The 20,035-nt window shown below is 42.1% G+C and overlaps 1 protein-coding gene across 1 annotated transcript in view; it reads right to left on the bottom strand.

Annotated features, from left to right (window-relative positions):
* Positions 1-20,035, bottom strand: part of LOC137438074 (sodium channel protein type 1 subunit alpha-like) — a 259,043-nt gene that overhangs the window by 167,438 nt on the left and 71,570 nt on the right. The window contains 2 exon segments of the mRNA XM_078766607.1: positions 2,521-2,745; positions 12,962-13,053. Of these exon segments, the coding sequence (XP_078622733.1) occupies positions 2,521-2,745; positions 12,962-13,053 (317 nt within the window).

Raw genomic sequence — 20,035 nt, 5'->3', positions numbered from 1 at the left:
TGTACAACTATGTCGAGAGCGTTGAATGCATGCAAAAGCTTGTCCAAAAAGTAAATGGCAAACATAACTGGAACCATTACACAGCCTTACCTAGTGCCATTAGTGTCAGGAAAGGCATCTGATGAAGGACCACTGTGCATCACACTGGCAGTCATGAAAGGAGTGGATAACCTGATCATCTTTTCATTGCAGCCATATTTGTAGAGCACCTTACACGGGCCTTCAAGGTTTACTGTGTTGAAGGCCTTGGTCAGGTCAACAAACACCATGTAGAGGTTCTTGTTCTGTTCACTCGACTTTTCTTGAATTTGACGTGCTGCAAAGATCATGTCTACTGTTCCTCGTCCAGCATGCAAGCCACACTGATATATAATCGGTCTATAAAAAGAGTGCCAATCCCATTGAGAATAATGGTCGTCACAGATAGACTTACCCCCTTCCGTTTGTACAGGTGAATTATGGAAGAATCCTTGTAACCTTTGGGCACAATGCCTTGGTTCCAGATTAAGCTGAAGAGACTAGTGAGTTTCCTAACCATGTGAGCTCCTTTGTACTTGAATACTTCAGGTGGAATTGCATAGACTTCGGGAGACTTGCCCACAGACAGCTGCTTTATGGCCTTAGCTCTTTCACGAGCCTCGATTATGTATACCAAAAAAAAAAAAAAAAAAATAGGCCAAAAGGTCAATATATGCCAAATTTCTAAAATCCTCAATTTTCATCCGATTGACTTGAAATTTGAAGAGAACTTGCATATCTGGTCACTGAATTCAACCACCAAGTATTTTTGAGGTCAACAGAGGCCAAAAGGTCAACATAGGCCAAAAGGTCAACATAGGCCAAATTTCTAAAATCCTCAATTTTCATCTAATTGAATTGAGGTTTGAAGATGACTTGCATATCTGGTCACTGAATTCAACCACCAACTATTTTTGAGGTCAACATAGGCCAAAAGGTCAACATAGGCCAAGTTTTTAAAATGCTAAATTTTCATCCGATTGACTTGAAAATTGAACAGCATTTGCACATTGAGTCACTAAATAGGGAAACTAACTATTTTTGAAGTCAAAAGGTCAAAGGTCAACTCAAGGTCAACCTTACAAAATCATCATTTTTCATCTGAAAAATCGTCACTTTTCATCCTATTGACCCGAGCTTTGATCAAGATTGTCAGTTTTAAACTTGATTAAATGGACAATTTGCTGTATCGATGGAATTTTTTTTCTTGGGGGTGGGGGGGGGGCGGATTTTACAAGTATCGTGCTCCACATGACGTCTTCATGTTTGTTTGTTTGTCTGTTTATCCGCACAGAATATGACTGCAACCGTTGGTCCGATTGACAGGAAATTTTCACCATAGGTGCAACTCCACCTGTATAATTTTTAAATGATAATTATGACGTCATAGGTCACGTGGTTCGGCCGCCATCTTGGAAAAATCTATAAAAAATGCACCTCTATATCTCGGAAAGCGCTGAATAGAAAAAATTGAGATATGGCTCATTGTAAAGAACTCTCCATGGGGAATAAAATATGTTAATGATGATGTCATAGGTGCCTCCATTATGACATCATAATTCGACAAGTACAAAACTCCATCCGATCAAGATGAAATTTCTTGAGCGTCATGTAGGCATAAATTGGTGGAGAGAAAAAATAATGATGACGTCATCGATCACGTGGTTCGGCCGCCATATTTGTTTTAACACAAAAGCCTTAAAAACCACTGAAAATACATCCTGGTGAGGGTTTGCAATCTCTGATTGCTCTTTTTCTTGTTGGAAGATTGTATTTGTGATGGTGAGGACAAACATACTGCAGTTAGAGAGAAGGAGCGGGCCGTTGGCATTTACTCTTCCCATACCCAGTACTCCCCTCTGTGTATTATAGTCTGTACCAACTTGGGCATTGAAATCACCAAGGATGATGAGTCTGGCCTGGTGAGGTATGCCTCTAATGATCCTGCTGAGATCATTGTCGAATACTTCTTTGACCTCGTCTACGTATGTCATTGTTGGTGCATCGGGGTTAATGAGAGTCGCATTCTGGTTTCCAGCAAGACTTCTTCGAAGTACTGTGAGTCGGTCAATGACACGCTAAGGAAACGAGTCAAGTTTACGTGCCAATTTAGATCATATGGCAAATCCCACACCTGACTGTTGAGGCTGTCCTTGGACTTGCCAATCCAGTAGAATGTGACAACTGCACCTACTTCCTCATGTTGCGACCCCTCTGCAAGCCATGTTGTGCTTCGGGTGGTTATGTCAATAATATACATGGTCAGCATTCTGGCTATGAGGGCTGTTCTATGCTCTGGTCTTGTATTATTATCTAAAAGTGTTCCAACATTCCATGAGCCGAGTGTCATCTGGTGGTTATTTGTCCTTCGAGTTTGAGTTTTCTTTACCACAACAGTACAAGCAATGCAAACACCAAGATACTTCTATTATGACTAACATCAGAACATGCACATTATATATGGCAATGTAGCAGCAATGCTCCAAAACATGCAGGGCACACCTTTATTTGTGATGTAGGCGTTAAAATCAAACGTTCCATTTCTTTCCATAATGGCCTCCACGGTGCTGTTAGGCAATGGCCAGCGGACGCATTTGCGCCGCAGATTGCCCATGAAGAGCTGCAGCCCAATAAGCGCAAACACGCTCAGGCAGAACACAGTGAGAATCATCACATCGGACAGCTTCTTCACCGACTGTATGAGTGCTCCGACGATAGTTTTCAGGCCTGCCAAAATAGATGCGCAACCATCACATTTTTTTTTTAAATTATTCGCTGTGTGAGAAAAAACAAATTGGATGCATTAATTGGCTTTTTTAACATTTCAATGATTCTGCATATCATGGATCTTAAAAAAATAAGTCAAAATAAACGATCAACATTTCAAAAATAAAGCCTTTCACTCCAAAATAATCTAAATGCTCTTTTAGCTCTTTCACGAGCCTCGATCTTGTATACAAAAAAAACAAAAAAAAATGCGGTGACACAAACACAAGAACACGTCACAAATAACTTTGATATGCCTGTCCACTTTACGCACAAAAATATTGGGAAACAATATATATTGTTGTGCGCATGGTCCACTGAACTCAAATCACTGAGCTTAAACATTCTGTACAGGTGGACAAAGCCCAGGATGCAATGAGAAGTGAAGGCATGGAATAGAGTGGGGATAGTTTTGCCTGCATTTTGCTTCTGAGCTGCAATCCACATGGCCTGTTCCCTTTAGCGACGTCGACTGAGCTGCCCACCGGCAGACATGGGCAGGCACCGGAGCATATTTACAGATGTGGTGATGCATTCAAATTAAGAATATGTCTTGCTCAAGCAATACGCAAGTGCTTGTGGTTTCACGCAATACACAAGCAGCTTGCTTTCTCAAAATGGAAAGCTACTGCGACTGAAAGCAACTTAAGAAAGGTTCCAGAGAATAATTTGGGAACTATAGACCCATTAGCTTGCTTTCATTTGTGGGAAAGGTGTTGGAGACATTAATTAAGGAATGGGTAGGGAAACATTTGAAAAAATACAAACAAATTCAAGGTAGTAAGCATGGATTTACCAAAGGGAGATGATGTTTACCAAATTTATTGGAGTTCTATGAAGGCGTTTCTGATTGAGTGGATCAGGGAAGTGCAGTGGACTTAGTATATCTTGACTTTCAGAAGGCATTTGATAAGGTACCCCAAGATGAGGGCTGGTGTATTGCCTGGTCAGGTAGCTAACTGGATTGGAAACTGAATAGTGATAGGAAGCAAAGAGTGGCTGTGAGTGGGAGGATGTCTAGCTGCAAAGAAGTAGTGAAGAACCTCAGGGATCAGCACGGGACCATTATTATTCATAATTTAAATCAATGATTTTGATTGTGGGGTTGAGAGTCAACTTTCTAAATTTGCAGATAACTTGGAGGTAAGACTAAAGCTTGGAGGTAAGGTAGTTAGCAGATAGGGTGGTGATCAGATCTAGGAAAACTATAGTCTAGACACTTTAAAAGATTGGCAAATGCAGTTTAAGATAAAGAAACATAAGGTGCTGGGGATGGGTAGGGATTACATGATGCAAGGACGATCTTAAAGTATGTCACACAGGAGAGGGATCTGGGGGTGCTAATAGATATGAGGGTAAGCAGACAGCCCAACTCCAGGCAGCTATAGGTCAAGCTAACATGTTTTTAGGTTGCATTGGTAAGTGGATACATTATAAATCTCAATAAGTGGGGTTAACACTGTATAGGAATTTAGTGATCCATCATCTAGAATATTGTGTGCAGTTTTGGTCACAGCATCTGAGGAAGGACACAGCTGCTACAAAGCAGATACATCGTCGAGCTACCAGATCGATTCCAGGCCTAACTAGACTAAGCTATGAGGAATGTTTGAAGACACGACTTGATAGATTGGAAAGAAGGCAATTGCGAGGGGTCAGATGTTTAACATAATGAAAGATGTGGACAGGATAGGTGCAGTGCAGTTTTCAGGAGTGTGGACAGTGCTAGGCCCAGGGGTCATAGCTTGAGGGTGACATTGAAATATATATATACACACACACACACACATTAGGACAGTTCCAAGGCAGGGTCTTTCAATCAGAGAGTGGTTAATGCATGGAATTGTCTCCCTGAAAAGATAGTGGCAGCGGAGGGGTGGATACATTTAAATGAGAATTAAATACAGTGCATTCAGAAAGTATTCAGACCCCTTCACTTTTTTCACATTTTGTTATGGTGCAGCCTTTTGCTGAAATCGTTTAAATTCATTTCTTCCCTCATCAATCTACACTCAATACCCCATAATGACAAAGAGAAAACAGGATTTTAGAAAGTTTTGCAAATTTATTAAAAAGAAAAAATCCGAAATATCTCATTGACATAAGTATTCAGACCCTTAACTCAGTACTTAGCTGAAGCACTTTTGGCAGCGATTACAGCCTCGAGTCCTCTTGGATATGACGCGACAAGCTTTGCACACCTGGATTTGGGGATTTTCTGCCATTCTTCTCTGCAAATCCTCTCAAGCTCTGTCAGGTTGGATGGGGACCGTCGGTGAACAGCTATTTTCAGGTCTCTCCATAGATGTTCGATTGGGTTCAAGTCAGGGCTCTGGCTGGGCCACTCAAGGACCATCACAGAGTTGTCCCTAAGACACTCATGCGTTGTCTTGGCTGTGTGCTTAGGGTCACTGTCCTGTTGGAAGGTGAACCTTCGGCCCAGTCTGAGGTCCTGAGCGCTCTGTTTCAGGTTTTCATTAAGGATATCTCTGTACTTTGCTCCGTTCATTGTTCCCTCAACCCTGAACAGTCCCCCAGTCCCTGTTGCTGAAAAACACCCCCACAGCATGATGCTGCCACCACCATGCTTCACCGTTGGGGTGGTATTGGGCAGGTGATGAGCGGTGCCTGGTTTCCTCCAGACATGACGCTTATAATTGAGGCCAAACAGTTCAATCTTGGTTTCATCAGACCACAGAATCTTGTTTCTCACAGTCTGAGAGTCCTTTAGGTGCTTTTTTGCAAACTCCAAGCGGGCTTTTATGTGTCTTTCACCGAGGAGAGGCTTCCGTCTGGCCACTCTGCCATAAAGCCCAGATCGGTGGGGTGTTGCAGTGATGGTTGTCCTTCTGGAAGTTTCTCCCATCTCCACACAGGATCTCTGGAGCTCAGCCAGAGTGACCATCGGGTTCTTGGCCACCTCTATTACCAAGGCCCTTCTCCCCCGATTGCTCAGTTTGGCCGGGCGGCCAGCTCTCGGAAGAGTCCTGGTTGTTCCAAACTTCTTCCATTTAAGAATTATGGAGGCCACTGTGCTCTTGGGAACTTTCAATGCAGCAGAATTTTTTTTGTAGGCTTCCCCAGATCTGTGCCTCGACACAATCCTGTCTCTGAGCTCTGTAGGCAATTCCTTCGACCTCATGGCTTGGTTTTTGCTCTGATATGCATTGTCAGCTGTGAGACCTTATATAGACAGGTGTGTGCCTTTCCAAATCATGTCCAATCAATTGAATTTACCGCAGGTGGACTCCAATCAAGGTGTAGAAACATCTCAAAGATGATCAAGAGAAATGGGAGGCACCTGAGCTAAATTTCAAGTGTCATAGCAAAGGGTATGAATACTTATGTCAATGTGATATTTTAGTTTTTTATTTTTAATAAATTTGCAAAACTTTCTAAAATCCTGTTTTCTCTTTGTCATTATGGGGCATTGAGTGTAGATTGATGAGGGAAAAAATGAATTTTAACGATTTCAGCATAAGGCTGCAACAGAACAAAATGTGAAAAAAGTGAAGGGGTCTGAATACTTTCTGAATGCACTGTAGGTGCCTTAAAGCATTGGAGATAGAAGGGTATGGGGATATTGACTTGTGTGGTTGATAGGTGGCTTATATGTGGATGCGTGAGGAGACTTTGGTTGGTGCAGCACTGGCTCCAACTGCGCCAAAGTTCCTGGTGTATCCTTGTGTAACTTTTGTTCATTCTGTAACACTCGAAACAACGTGTGTCCATCTTGAGGCATGTCAGAAAACACCATCTTGCAAATCTCAAGGCGGAACGGTTCAACCAGTCTCTTTCCTCCAAGTCATGGTGGCTCCTTGTCATGTCCGTCTCTGGTATATGCTCCCTCTCCATCCTCTCTCTCTCACTTCAAATGGCATTATTGAAAACTCTGCCCAAGTTAATGCAAAAGGTCTAAACTCTGCATTTGCCTCCAAATCTCAAGTACCCAACCCATCAGCTCTGCCACCTTTTTACTTGCTCATAACCCACTGCCTAATGGACATTGCATACCTTTCTCCTGAGAAGGTAGAGAGGGTTCTGTCCAGCCTCACACATGCTTCACAATGCACCCAGCTAACAAGAATGCCCATGTTCTCAAATCCTACAAATCTTTCTCTGCTGTTTTTGCTTCCCCTTTCTCTCTCTTATTAAGTCTGTCCTTCTCCTTTGGCTACCTTCCATTGGTCTGGAAGTCAGCAAATACCACTCCTGTCTACAAGAACAGTATAAAAACAGATCCTATTAATGACAAGGCTAGTGAGCTTCCTTACAATTAGAGGTAAAGCCTACCATCATTCCTGCTAATGTCAAGTCTTTTTTGTTTTCAAACAGCCTGATCAATGACAATCAGTTTAGATCCCATCCTGGTCACTCAACTTTGTATATGCTGCTGCTGCTCTTTCGCAATACTTAGAGGCCCTAAATCGCAATCAGGAGCAATGTTTGGAGGCTATAAATCTCAATCAGGCCCGTCGCCTTTGAAATGTCTCTGGCATTCAGCAAAGTCTGGCATCATTCTCAATGGAATACTGTTCTCCCCTCTGGGCTGGTGCTCCTTCCTCACACCTAGCTCGACTTTACGCTGTTGAAACCAAAGTTTTCAGAATCATTGGAATCTCCTGCGATGAAGCTAACTCCGAGGGCCTTTCACTCACTCACCGCAGGCAGACTGGTGGTCTTTGTCTTCTTCAGACTCCTCTCCGGCCTAGCTCCCCCAGCTCTGTCTGTGCTCTGTCCCCCCAAATATTCCTACAGATCGCACAAGATCTGCCTGCAACCCTCTGCAAGATCTGCCTGCAACCTCATATGGTTAAACTGCTAAAATCAAGACTCTCGACTCACCTTCACTCTTTCATTCTTCTTTTCTCCCGCCTCTGGAACAAACTCCCTCACTCTATTCAATCCCACTCCTCCCTCCAGGTCTTTAAAACAGCTGTTCACCGCCATCTCTTGTCTTCCCCCATCCAAAACCTTGATATTTTCTACCCCTGTTAATTCACCCCAGATCCACTTTTTTTAAATTCCGACTTCTTTCCTGGAAGTCCTAGCAGTGTCCATATGTTTTATACCTCTCCCACCCCTCCTCCCCCCCCTTCCCGTGCCTCCTCCCCCCAAGCCCTCTCCCTCCCACAGATCTCCCCTGATGTCCCTGTTCTCAAATGTTGTACTTGTGTGCTTCCCTCTCTCTCCCCATCTTGTCTCCCGCTCCCTTTATCTTATGTTTTATATGTCAGTTTGTCTTTTTGTGATTAATGTTAGCTCTTACACGAGCCTCGATCTTGTGTACAATTTTTTTTTTTAAATATCCTGCTTTGGTTGCCATACTCTCTGCCTGTGGCATCTTAGGCCACCATAATTCCTTGATTTTTAACTTCATCCACTCCAAGTCTCCCTTCAATCCTGGAAAATCTCACTAACTCTGTAGCTCCAGAAGGATCATCAAACTAACCCACCTATCTATTTCCATGGTCAGTCACTGGAAGAGGTTCAGCCCCTTGAACCCACCGGCCTCATCATCAACCAGGACCTATCTTGGGTCAACCACATAGCAAACCGTCCTCCAAAGCCGGCTGCAGACTGAGCACCCTCAGATGATTCAAATCTTTCCTTGGGAAATTAAAGCTACTCACAGTCTACAACGCCTTTGTCCATAGCTCAATGGAGTACGGCTCTCCACTATAGCTTGGCGCCCCAGCATCACATCTGTTTTTCCTCGATTCTGTGGAATCTAAACTCTCAACATCATTGGAATCTCCTGCGATGAGGACATAGCACAAGGTCGCAGACAGGATGGTGATATCTGGTTTTTTTACCGCCTCTGCTCCGATATTGCTGTATCCTCTTCTCCGATTTGACCCACTCCCCCTTCCATGGCTTCAAGTAGGCAGTGAACCATCATATAATGTCACCCCACATCCTTGTCCCATAGTGCTTACCCACAATAATTATTATTAGCCACATTAACCCTTCCTAACTCAACCCTCTTACTTGCTGATTTCAGTGTTTTCTCCCCTACTCTCTCTCTCTCCTTCTCTTTCTTTATTTTCCTGTTCATTCATTCCATTTCTGTTTGTGCACAATTGTTTCCCCTCGACCCCACTGTTAGTTAAACCTTGCTCTTCCATGAGCCTCGCTCTTACAGGGAAACAAAACAAATAAGAAAATATTAACCCCCCATCCCCCTTCCCCAATCACACTTCCTTGTATAGAGTGTTCTGACCATCCCTCCCCCACCACCCCAGACCTACATTATGATGTACACATTTGGAAATTTGCCATTTTGTACTATACTACCGTTTCATCCCCCTTATTATTAAACATTACAACGGCCTAAAAATCCCTACATTGTAGTTTTGAAACATCGGCATGCCGTGTATATAAATTGGGGGTCACTTCTCAGTTCGAGTATTGTGTTAAACTATTGCATAAGGAATAGCTAATTCATCATAACCAAAATAACAAGGAGAAAAAGACATAAAAAGTCATAACCCCCATGATTTTAGTAATTTTGCTGTACAGAGTTAAAGGCCACCAGTCGGCCATCTTTGGTCGGATTACAAAACAAAACCTTCTGCATATGTATACTCTCATGCATTGTCTTTGTCCCAAGTTTCAACAAAATCTGTCCATGCATGTCGAGAAATGGTTGGGGACACGTTTAAGTAACAAAATGGCCGCCATTCGGTCATCTTGAAACTGATCTCGAAAAAAGATGTGCATATGTAAGTGATCATTCATTATCTGTGTGCCAGGATTCAACAAGATCGGAAAATGCAAGTCGTGAGAAATGGTTGAGGACATGTTCAACACCGGGGTTTTTACAACTAAAATGTCTGCCAGTCGGCCATCTTTGATCGCATCACGAAACAAAATGATGTGCTTATGTATACCGTTATGTATTGTCTTTCTGCCAAATATGAACAAAATTGGTCCATACATGTCCGAGATATGGTTGCAGACGCACGCACGGACGGACGGCCAAGACCCAATCCATAAGCCCCTATTTCAGGCTAAGTAAAGCAGGGGTTAATAAACTTAGACTGCCAATAGACAAAAAACAGACATCAGCAAGGAATACTAGAGGTGAATCCAAGTGTAGATAAGTAGAATAAATAAGTTATTTTAAATCTCTGTGCTGGACATGTCCACAGATCACGATGCAAAATTTGGCTGTGTGAAAAATTGTCACATTCCTTGGTAGTTGATAAAGCTACGACAAACTGTGCATGTACGTAGTATTGTTCCAGTTTAGAAAAAGTAGCTTTTTGACAGTAAACGACTTTTGGTATTAGATAAGGAAATGATCACAAAATAATGGTTTTGTTTGTTGTTTTTTTAAGATACAGAATGCTATAGAGCTTTGCGACAAAGAATCACAATCATGGGTAATTATGTAGAGTTATGATGATGCAAAGGCAAAGCTGGTGAGGCATTAGTAATATAAAATCGAGAAATACGCAATAACTTAGGCATATTCATTATGTTTCAAAAGACTGATGGTTTTATCGCAGAATTGTATGTAGAGCTCTCTCAACAGTTAGATCATCGGACTCATTAAGTGTTAGTATTATATCTGAGAAGAACGAGATTGTTCATTGTGTTTACAGTGAAATATATGAATATAAGTGTTCAAAAACAACAGGCCACGTATGGTACGCTGGGGTATAGTTCGTTGTATGCATTTACCTTCTTCCCTCCATTTAATTTGGCTTGTTCCTAATCTGAAGAATATTGATAAAGACACTCGAATAATGATCGTTACCTGTCCTACCGAAGGTGGACGGAGGTTATGTTTACACCCCTGTCTGTTTTCTGCCTGTCTATGAGCAGGATATCTCAAAAAGTTATGGATGGATTCGGACAAAATTTGGGGACAGGTTGGGTGTGTGACAAGGTCGAATTGATTCAATCTTGGTGAAGACCCAGACATGAGAATTCAAAACTTTTTCAAGGTGACCACCATACATGGGGCCAAAAACGATAGCACGATATCTCAAAAAGTTGTGGACGGGTTATAACAAAACTTGGTGGATGAGTTGGGTAGGTGACAAGAACATGCCAATTCGATGGCAGATCCAGCCAATCAGTGGGATACAAAATGTAAACTGTTCTGCCTGGTGGAGGTATGCTCTCTACCGAGCGTCGGTCTAGTTTTCTATGTTTCGCCTAGAACGGCAAATCAAACCTTCAAATCGCCTTCCTGCCTTTGTTACTTGAGCATTTGTACATCAAACAGAAGAACCCTCTCTCCTCCCCTTGTACGCTTGCTGCACAGTTGGAACTGAACCACTCTGCCTTCCTGAAGAATCGATATATAATGGAGAAAGTGTTTGTATGTCCGCTCTTCACCCATTGGTTGGACAGCTGATGTGACTCCACCCACAAATGTAACCTGAAATACTTAACCTAAAGTCACCAGAAGACCCAAAAGGCCCAGAGGAACAAAAAGACCCCAAAGACCCAGTGGACCCTGAAGACCCAAAATACCCTGATGACCTAAAATACCCCAAAGACTGAAAATATTCCAAAGACCCTTAACAACCCCGAAGACCCAAAAGACACTGAAGACCGTTAAAGACCCAAGATAACAAAAATACCCTGAAGACGTGAAAGACCCCGAATACCCAAAATACTCCAAAGACCCTTAAAGACCTAAAAGAACCTCAAGACCTAAAATACTGAAAAGACCCAGGAGACCAAAAAGACCACAAAGACATAAAAGACCCCAAAGACTGAAAATATTCCAAAGACCCTTAACAACTATGAAGACCCAAAATACCCAGAAGACCCTTAAAGACCCCAAAGACCCAAGATAACAAAAAGACCCTAAAGACCCTTAAATATCCTGAAGACCCAAAAGACACAAAAGACCCAAAATACTCCAAAGACCGTTAAAGACTCCGAAGACCCAGAGAACCAAAAAGACCAAACAGACCCTGAAGACCCAAAATACTCAAAATAACCCAAAGATCCTTGAAGACCCAAAATATCAAAAAGACAAAAATACCTTGAAGACCCTGAAAGACCCAAAAGGTCGAAAAGACACAAAGGACCCCAAAGACCATTGAAAACCCCAAACACCCAAAATACCCCAAAGATCCTTAAAGTCTCAAAAAAACTCCAAAGAATGAAAAGACCCCAAATCCGAAAAAACCCCAAAGACTGAAAAGACCCTGAAGACCCAATAGACTGAAAAGACCCTGAAGACCCAAATGACCCTGAAAGGGGAACCCAAACGCATTTTTTTTCCTGAAATACCATTGGCAGTCATTAATCACGGTCTAATTTGAAGGGAATTTTTTTTTTATTTGCCAATCACAAAAATCCTAGATTGTCGATTTTCGAGATTGCCAGTGACATCACATTGTGAACTCACCGTAATCCTTCCGGTGACGGTACATAGAGAAACGGCGTATTGCGAGCTCGAATTCGATACTGATGGGGTGGGGCGTGTGGGTGGTCGTGGGGTATTGTTAGCAAGGGTGACGGTTGAAGGAGGATTGTGGGGGGAAGTGGAGTGGGGGTGAGGGGGATGGGTGTGAGGTTGTTGTTGATATTGTTAGGTAGGGTGATGCTTGATAGAGGATTGTGAGGGGATTGTGAAGAGGAGTGGAAAGAGGTGGGTGTGGGTTGGTTGTGGTTATTGTTAGCTGGGGTGACGTTTGATGTTTTATTTTATTTTCTGGAAAATTGAGATGCCTCAAAAACCAAGGACACCTAAGTCGAACAGAAATCAGCAAAAGCAATATTACCAAAGGAAATCTGCAAGAAATCCAAGGCAAAGTAGTTGTGTCAGCAGAAAATATCCGATGGCAGAAAAATGTGTTGCACGCTTGGAACAAGATCGCCCATGGGATCGCCTATAGGGCGGGTACTCTGCTCGTAAGTAACAAAGAGATAGCCCCTAATAGTATGAAACACATTATGCTGTTGTATTCTTGATTGCAACATTTTCATTCCCCAATTATAATACTTTTGGGCAAATTTAAAGCATAATTATTGGAAAATGAAAAAACATTTCAAGGCTTGACCAAATACTAAAAGAACTAAGCAACAACGGAATCTATATAGTATGCTGTATTACAAGTGCAATAACCATGAAACCTGCAGTGATAAAAGCTATAACTAGAAAATAAATAGACATTCAAAAGAATACAGGACAATTGAAGCGCACCAGGAATGACTGAGATTGTCTTGAGAGCTCGCAACACTCGGAACGTTCTCAGAGCAGAAACGTTTCCCAAGTCCACAAACTCTGTCAGGTACCTAGGAGGAAGCATAGATTGCATTCGGGAGTACTTTTTCTTTTCTTTTCTTTACAGGAGCAAGACTCATGGACGAGCAAGGTAGAACTGACAGTGGGACAAACATCAAGGGAATGAACGAACAGGAAAAGAGGAGAAGGAGGAGGGATGGAAACACTGAAACTAGCAAGATGGGTGGGTTAGGAAAGGTTAACGGGGGCAATAAAGATCATGAGTCAGAATTGAGGATGACAAATGAATTCTTAGGACTTGTATGAAATACAGTAAACATTCGCCATTGTTGTTCCACCATTCTCGGTTTAGGACTATTTGTGGGTCGAGTCGCAGCTCGGAAAAATCGCTCCCTCGAGCTCAGGTTACATTCTCTAATCTGGCTCTTTAACCTCTTGCTGTTCCCCTCATGAAAGAATAAGATTATATAGATAAGATTGGTTGTGATTCCCAACAAGGGATTTATTATATATCTGTCACCTCAGTTTTTTGGCGTATGTATGTATGTATGTATGTATGTATGTATGTATGTATGTATGTATGTATGTATGTATATATATATATATATATATATATATATATATATATATATATATATATATATATATATATATATATATATCTATCTCTATCTATCTCTATCTATCTATATCTATCTCTATCTATCTATATCTATATCTATCTCTATCTCTATATCTATATCTATCTCTATCTATCTATCTCTATATCTACAGTCACGTGAAAAAGTAAGTACACCCCATGTAAAGTTTTGACTTTTTCAACATATCTCAACATACACAGCTATTTGATCTTCATTTCAACAATATTGATAGATAAAGGTGATATAATATAACAAATATCATGAAACATTTACATTTTGTAGTCCATTGTATAATTTAAATAAACATAAATGCAAATTTCGCATGTGGATAAAGTAAGTACACCCCTACATTTATCACTACTTCAAACACCTAAAATTAGAATTAGGTGCACCAGCTCAGGTGCAAATGATTAGAACATCGTTAGAGAGGATCTTGGAGGAACCTGTCTTATTTAAACCTCAGATATTTAGTTTGGTTTGCTCTTTGTTGTTGAAGTGTGCGGCGTCACCATGCCTAGATCAAAAGAGCTCTCGGAGGCCTTCAGAAAGAAGGTTATAGATGCCTACGAGTCTGGGAAGGGATTTAAAAAGATCTCCAAACAATTTGAAATCAATCATTCGACTGTCCGGAAGATCATCTACAAGTGGAGAAGATTCCAAACAACTGCCAACTTGTTCAGGCCAGGCCGCCCCAGCAAGTTGAGCCTGAGAGCAGACCGCAAGATGCTGAAAGAAGTCTCTAAGAACCCCAGAATGTCATCACGTGACCTACAGGTAGCTCTTGCCACTGTTGATGTCAAAGTGCACGAGTCTACCATTAGAAAGAGGCTACACACATTTGATCTACATGGGTGGTGTGCCTGGACGAAACCTTTGCTGTCCAGAAAGACATCAGGGCAAGACTAAAGTTTGCCAATGAACACCTAGGCAAAGACCAGCACTTCTGGAACAATGTGCTCTGGACAGATGAGTCAAAGGTAGAGCTATTTGGCCACAGTACCAGAAGACATGTTTGGCGAAAACCAAAGACAGCATTTGACCACAAGAACCTGATACCAACTGTAAAGCATGGTGGTGGAAATATTATGGTTTGGGGCAGCTTTGCTGCATCAGGGCCTGGGCAGCTCACCATCATAGAATCCACTATGAATTCTTCATTGTACCAGAGGGTGCTTGAGGATAATGTGAGGCCATCTGTCGGCAAGTTGAAGCTCAACCAAAAGCGGAACTTGCAACATGACAATGACCCTAAACATACCAGTAAATCCACCAAGGAATGGCTGAAAAGAAAGAAATGGAGGGTTCTGGAATGGCCAAGTCAAAGCCCGGATCTAAATCCCATCGAGATGTTGTGGGGGGATTTGAAACGAGCTGTGCATGCAAGAAACCCCTCAAACATCGCACAGCTGAAAGAATTCTGCATGGAGGAGTGGGCAAAAATTTCTCCCAGTCGATGTCAGAGACTGGTAGACAGTTATAAGAAATGCCTACTTGAGGTTGTTTCTGCCAAAGGGGGCAATACCACCTATTAGAGCCAAGGGTGTACTTACTTTTTCCACATGCGAAATTTGCATTTATGTTTATTTAAATTATACAATGGACGACAAAATGTAAATGTTCCATGATATTTGTTATATTATATCACCTTTATCTATCAATATTGTTGAAATGAAGATCAAATAGCTGTATGTTGAAATATGTTGAAAAAGTCAAAACTTTACATGGGGTGTACTTACTTTTTCACGTGACTGTATATCTATCTCTATCTATCTCTGTATATCTCTATCTATCTCTATCTATCTCTATCTATCTCTATCTATCTCTATATATCGCTATATATCTCTATCTATCTCTATATATCGCTATATATCTCTATCTATCTATATCTATCTCTATCTCTATATCTATCTCTATATCTATCTCTATCTATCTCTATATATCTCTATATATCTATATCTATATCTATCTATCTATATCTCTATCTATCTCTATCTATCTCTATCTATCTCTATATATCTCTATCTATCTCTATCTATATCTATATCTATCTATCTCTATCTATCTCTATCTATCTATATCTATCTCTATATATCTATATCTATCTATCTCTATCTCTATCTCCCTTTCTCTAACCCGCTCTCTGTGTTGTAGTGAATATTAATGAAAACCTGTACGTGGTCATTGGGACCTTCAATAAGCACTAGTAAATTGGTTTTAAAAACTCGGTAACGGGTCGATTGAGAAGTGCGCAATTAAAGCGCGATTAAAAGACAAACAGCACATCAGCTTCCTCTCCCTGTTCCCTCGGTTTATAGCAGAACGATCTCATTCCTCACATGGTTACGGGTTGTTTAACTCCGATACACGTATGTAAATTACATGGTTCAAATTAAATATTTCGCTTTTAGTTTACTGTACATCTACTTTATTGCACTGTTACATCATATATTCTTGTCGAAATATGGTTATTTTATGCGTCGAGAACCTATCCCCCTTTTCCATAAGCCCTTAGTATCAGTATTTCTGGTTTTACAATTAGCAGCAAACTCAGACACACAACCCACATGGATGGTGAGTACTGCAACATCAAAATTGGAATTTTTGTCAATTTGTAGAGGTCCTTCATATTTTGCACAGTAAATTATCATTTATATCATTTGGATAAAGGCAAGAGGGAGGGATGGAGCTGAAGTTTCAGCGTATTTTGTTGGAAGCTATTTAGGTTGTTTGTGTTGGTGGTTATTTTGTTAGGGGCCCAATGGATTTTTTGGAGGTTATTGTACCAGAGGTGCAAAATCTTTATATTTTACTGAATGTTATCATGCTGGAGGTTCATTTTATTGCATTGGAGGCTAATGTTATGGGGCTTTAAAACCATTCCTTTTCTTCTGTCTTGAATAACTGGAGGGATTCATGGGATTGAAGAGAATGTGGAAGGTCGTTCCACAAGTGGGAAAAGAGAGGAACGAATGAGTGGAGGTGAACAATGATTCTGGATTATGGGAGTTTCACCAGAAGGGAGTTGATGGTTGACTGCGTACACTCTGCAGAAGCCTGGGTGTGTTTTGGGGGTAAGTGGGGAGTGACAATGTATGGAAATAACAGAGGGTGCAAACCAGAAAGGAGGTGGTGGAAGACAGAGATCACCGACCTGTCTGTGATGGCGAAGTGATAGAGCCATAGACTCAGCTTCATTGTAGGAAATTCCAAACACTTTGAAGGCCTTATTTCCATGGCATAAAGATGAGCAAAGTGTGAGGCAGGAGAACCAGCCCTGAAGGAAGAGCAGTACTTGATCAAGCTGTGGATGAAGGCCTTGTAAGAGGATAGGAGTTCAGGTGTGCCAAGAAAGGACTTGCACGATGGAGGAAGCCCAGTCGGCGACTGGCGTTGGAGGCCAACTTTGACGTGCGATTTGCCCAAGAGACATCATGGCTGATATCCTCTTCGCGACTGAGCATTTCCAAGGCAAACACCTTGCATTTGGGTCCGTCATTTTGGTTGAGTTCCTGCATCATCTGCATCTTATAGGCATAAAGCTTCAGACTTTTATGCAAAATCCTGTGGACAGTGATGGTTGGTAGTCCCAGTTCTCTGGATGTGCATTGGATTGATTTTCTGGGACTTTGTTGAAATAATTCATGCAATCGTTCAACTTGTGCTTGGTTGACCAGTACTTTTCTGTCTCTGACAACTTCCAGTTTCCATAAACCTCTTTTAGCACTCTGATACTAGTCTACAATGGCGGATTCCTTACATACATTGCACGGAAATTACACTGAGCTTACGTGTCAGAGCTCATCTCGATGAACCATTCCACACAATGAACACATGACCTATGGAGTCGCCATATTATTTGACATGAAACCACCAGACCTTTTTTTGGATACCAAGTCAAGGCTCATGTAAGAGCTAACACATATAACATATAAAAAAGGGAGCGGGAGACAAGAGGGAGAGAGAGAGGGAGAGAGAGAGAAGCACAACAACGGTAGAAAACAGGGACATCGGGAGATCTGTGGAAGGGAGAGGGTTGGGGCTGAGTACACAGGATAAACAAGATGGACAATACAAGGACTTTCAGGAAAGAAAACAAAATTTAGAGGGGGATTTGGGGTGGATTAATGGGGGTAGTAAAGATCAAGGTTTTGGATGGGGGAACATAAGAGATGGTGGTGGACAGCTGTTTTGAAGACTTGGGGGGAGGAGTGGGATTGAAGAGAGTGTGGGAGTTTGTTCCAGAGGCGGGAAAAAAGAGGAATGAAAGGGAAGGTGAGCAGAGAGTCCTGACTTTGGCAGTTTCACCAGAAGAAGTTGCTGACAGATTTTTCGCATCCTGCAGGAATATTTCGGGGACAGACCACATACAGAGTAGGGGGTGCAAGACCGGAGAGGAGTTGGTAAAAAAAACAGAAAGAGTCAACCTGCCTGCGGCGAGAGAGTGGAAGGCCCTCAGGATCAGCTTCATCGTGGGAGATACCAATGATTCTGAAAGCTTTGGTTTCAACAGCGTGAAGCCGAGCTAGGTGTGAGGCAGGAGCACCAGCCCAAAGGTGAGAGCATTACTATATCAAGATGCGAATGAAAGCTTTGTAAGTGGTTAGGAGGTCAGTTGTGCCAAGGAAGGACTACACATGACGGAGGATGCCCAGTCGGCGACTGGCTTTGGAAGCCAGGTTGGAATATGATCTTTCCTGGGAAACCACGGCAGATAGTGAGACCCAAAAGCTTGAGTGACTTAACTTCTTCGAGAGATTTGTTGAGAAATTAGATGAAAAGGTTTTCCAGACAGTTTTTTCGGAGAGAAATCGTGAGGGTGTGAGATTTGTCAGAATAGAAAGATGTGTTCCACTTGTTTGACCAGTTTGTGATTTTATCCAGGTCTGCAGAGAGAGAAGAAGCAGCCTGCCGATTTGAGGGTTGAGATATGGAGCGGCAGAGGGTGGAGTCATCAGCAAAGAGATAAAGAGGATTTTCCAGAGAGTCGGAGAGATCATTAATGAAGACCAAAAAAACACAGGGCCCAGAACACTGCCTTGAGGAACTCCAGCCTGGATAGAAAGAGGAGATGAGAGAATTCCATTTAGAGCCACACGTTGATTACGACAGGAGAGGAAGTCTTCGAGCCATGCGTGGAGATTTCCTTGGATACCATAAGAGGAGAGTTTGGTGAGCAGGGTGGGGTGCTAGACCTTATCCAAGGCACAAGATATGTTAAGAGAGACGGCTCTGATTTCCTGCATGGTGTTGAGGACCTCCATCCATTGTTGAGACAGCAGTAGGAGCATGTCCAGAGTAGAGTGGCATGGTCTGAATCCAAATTGATGATCAGAAAGCAAGCCATTGGAGAACAGGAAGGATTTCATATCAGAAGCGATGATCGATTCCATGACTGTGCTGATGATGATTGGGAGCAGGCTGATTGGTCTGTAGTTGCAAGGATCTCTTTTTGCACCTTTTTGTGTAAAGTGGTAGCCTAATGTTGGCTGATTTCCAAGCTCAAGGCAGATGCCCTTGAGCAAAATAGAGGGTGAAAAGAACAGAGAGAGGGTGTTATAGAACGGCAGAGCAGAATTTTAGGACCCGTGTGGGCTGATGCTGTCTGGTCCATTTGCAGAATCAAATGGAAGATGGGATGGGAGGAGGGAGCTGAGAAGGAGTGGGATTTGGGGGAATATGAGAGGGGCAGGATGGAGGAGAGTTTGGGGGAAGCTTGGAGAGGATGAGTGAGGAAGAAGCTTGGAAAGGGGTGTGGTGAGGGGAAGCTTGGAGAGGATGGGGTAAGAATGAAACTTGAAGAGGGTAGGGTGCGGTGGGGGGGAACTTTACAAAACATGCCTTGTGGAGAAGGAATAGATCGTGATGAAGTAGAACACGTGAGATACTCATGATGGGGCATGTAAAGCATTTTAATAAGTTTTTTAAAGCTTTTAAAGGAAGAAGTGTTTCCTTCAATGAAGATTCAGTCTTGAGATATTGAGAGAAGGGAGATAAAGAAAGAGGTACAGGAAGTGTAGGTAGAAGGCAGAATAAGATAGCGTTTTGGAGTAATTGTTTTATTTTTTGAAGAATGGAGGGGGAATAGGGACAATGTTAGAGAAGCAGAAAGACAAATTTGTGGGGGGGGGGGGGGGGGGGGGGGGTTACAGAAGAAGAAGCAACTTCAGAACCGAGACAAATTTGCTCCCGGCTATAGGCCGGAGCTACACGAAAACGAATTTGACGATATAACACAAGTTACGATTTAACACGGAAAAATTGTATGAAAAATACAAACAGCAACACAGGGCCGAACATATAACAGAAATATATCATGGATCCGGTTCCAAAAACGTAGCGTTGATTGAGGTGGAAGGAGCAGTTGCAGATTCGACCAACACGTGAAGGAACC

The sequence above is a fragment of the Myxine glutinosa genome, chromosome 12, assembly GCF_964187855.1.
Source record: "Myxine glutinosa chromosome 12, kmMyxGlut1.1, whole genome shotgun sequence".
Taxonomy (NCBI): Eukaryota; Metazoa; Chordata; class Myxini; order Myxiniformes; family Myxinidae; genus Myxine; species Myxine glutinosa.
The sequence above is the reverse complement of the archived record's forward strand: the minus strand, read 5'-3'. Positions and strand labels throughout refer to the sequence as shown.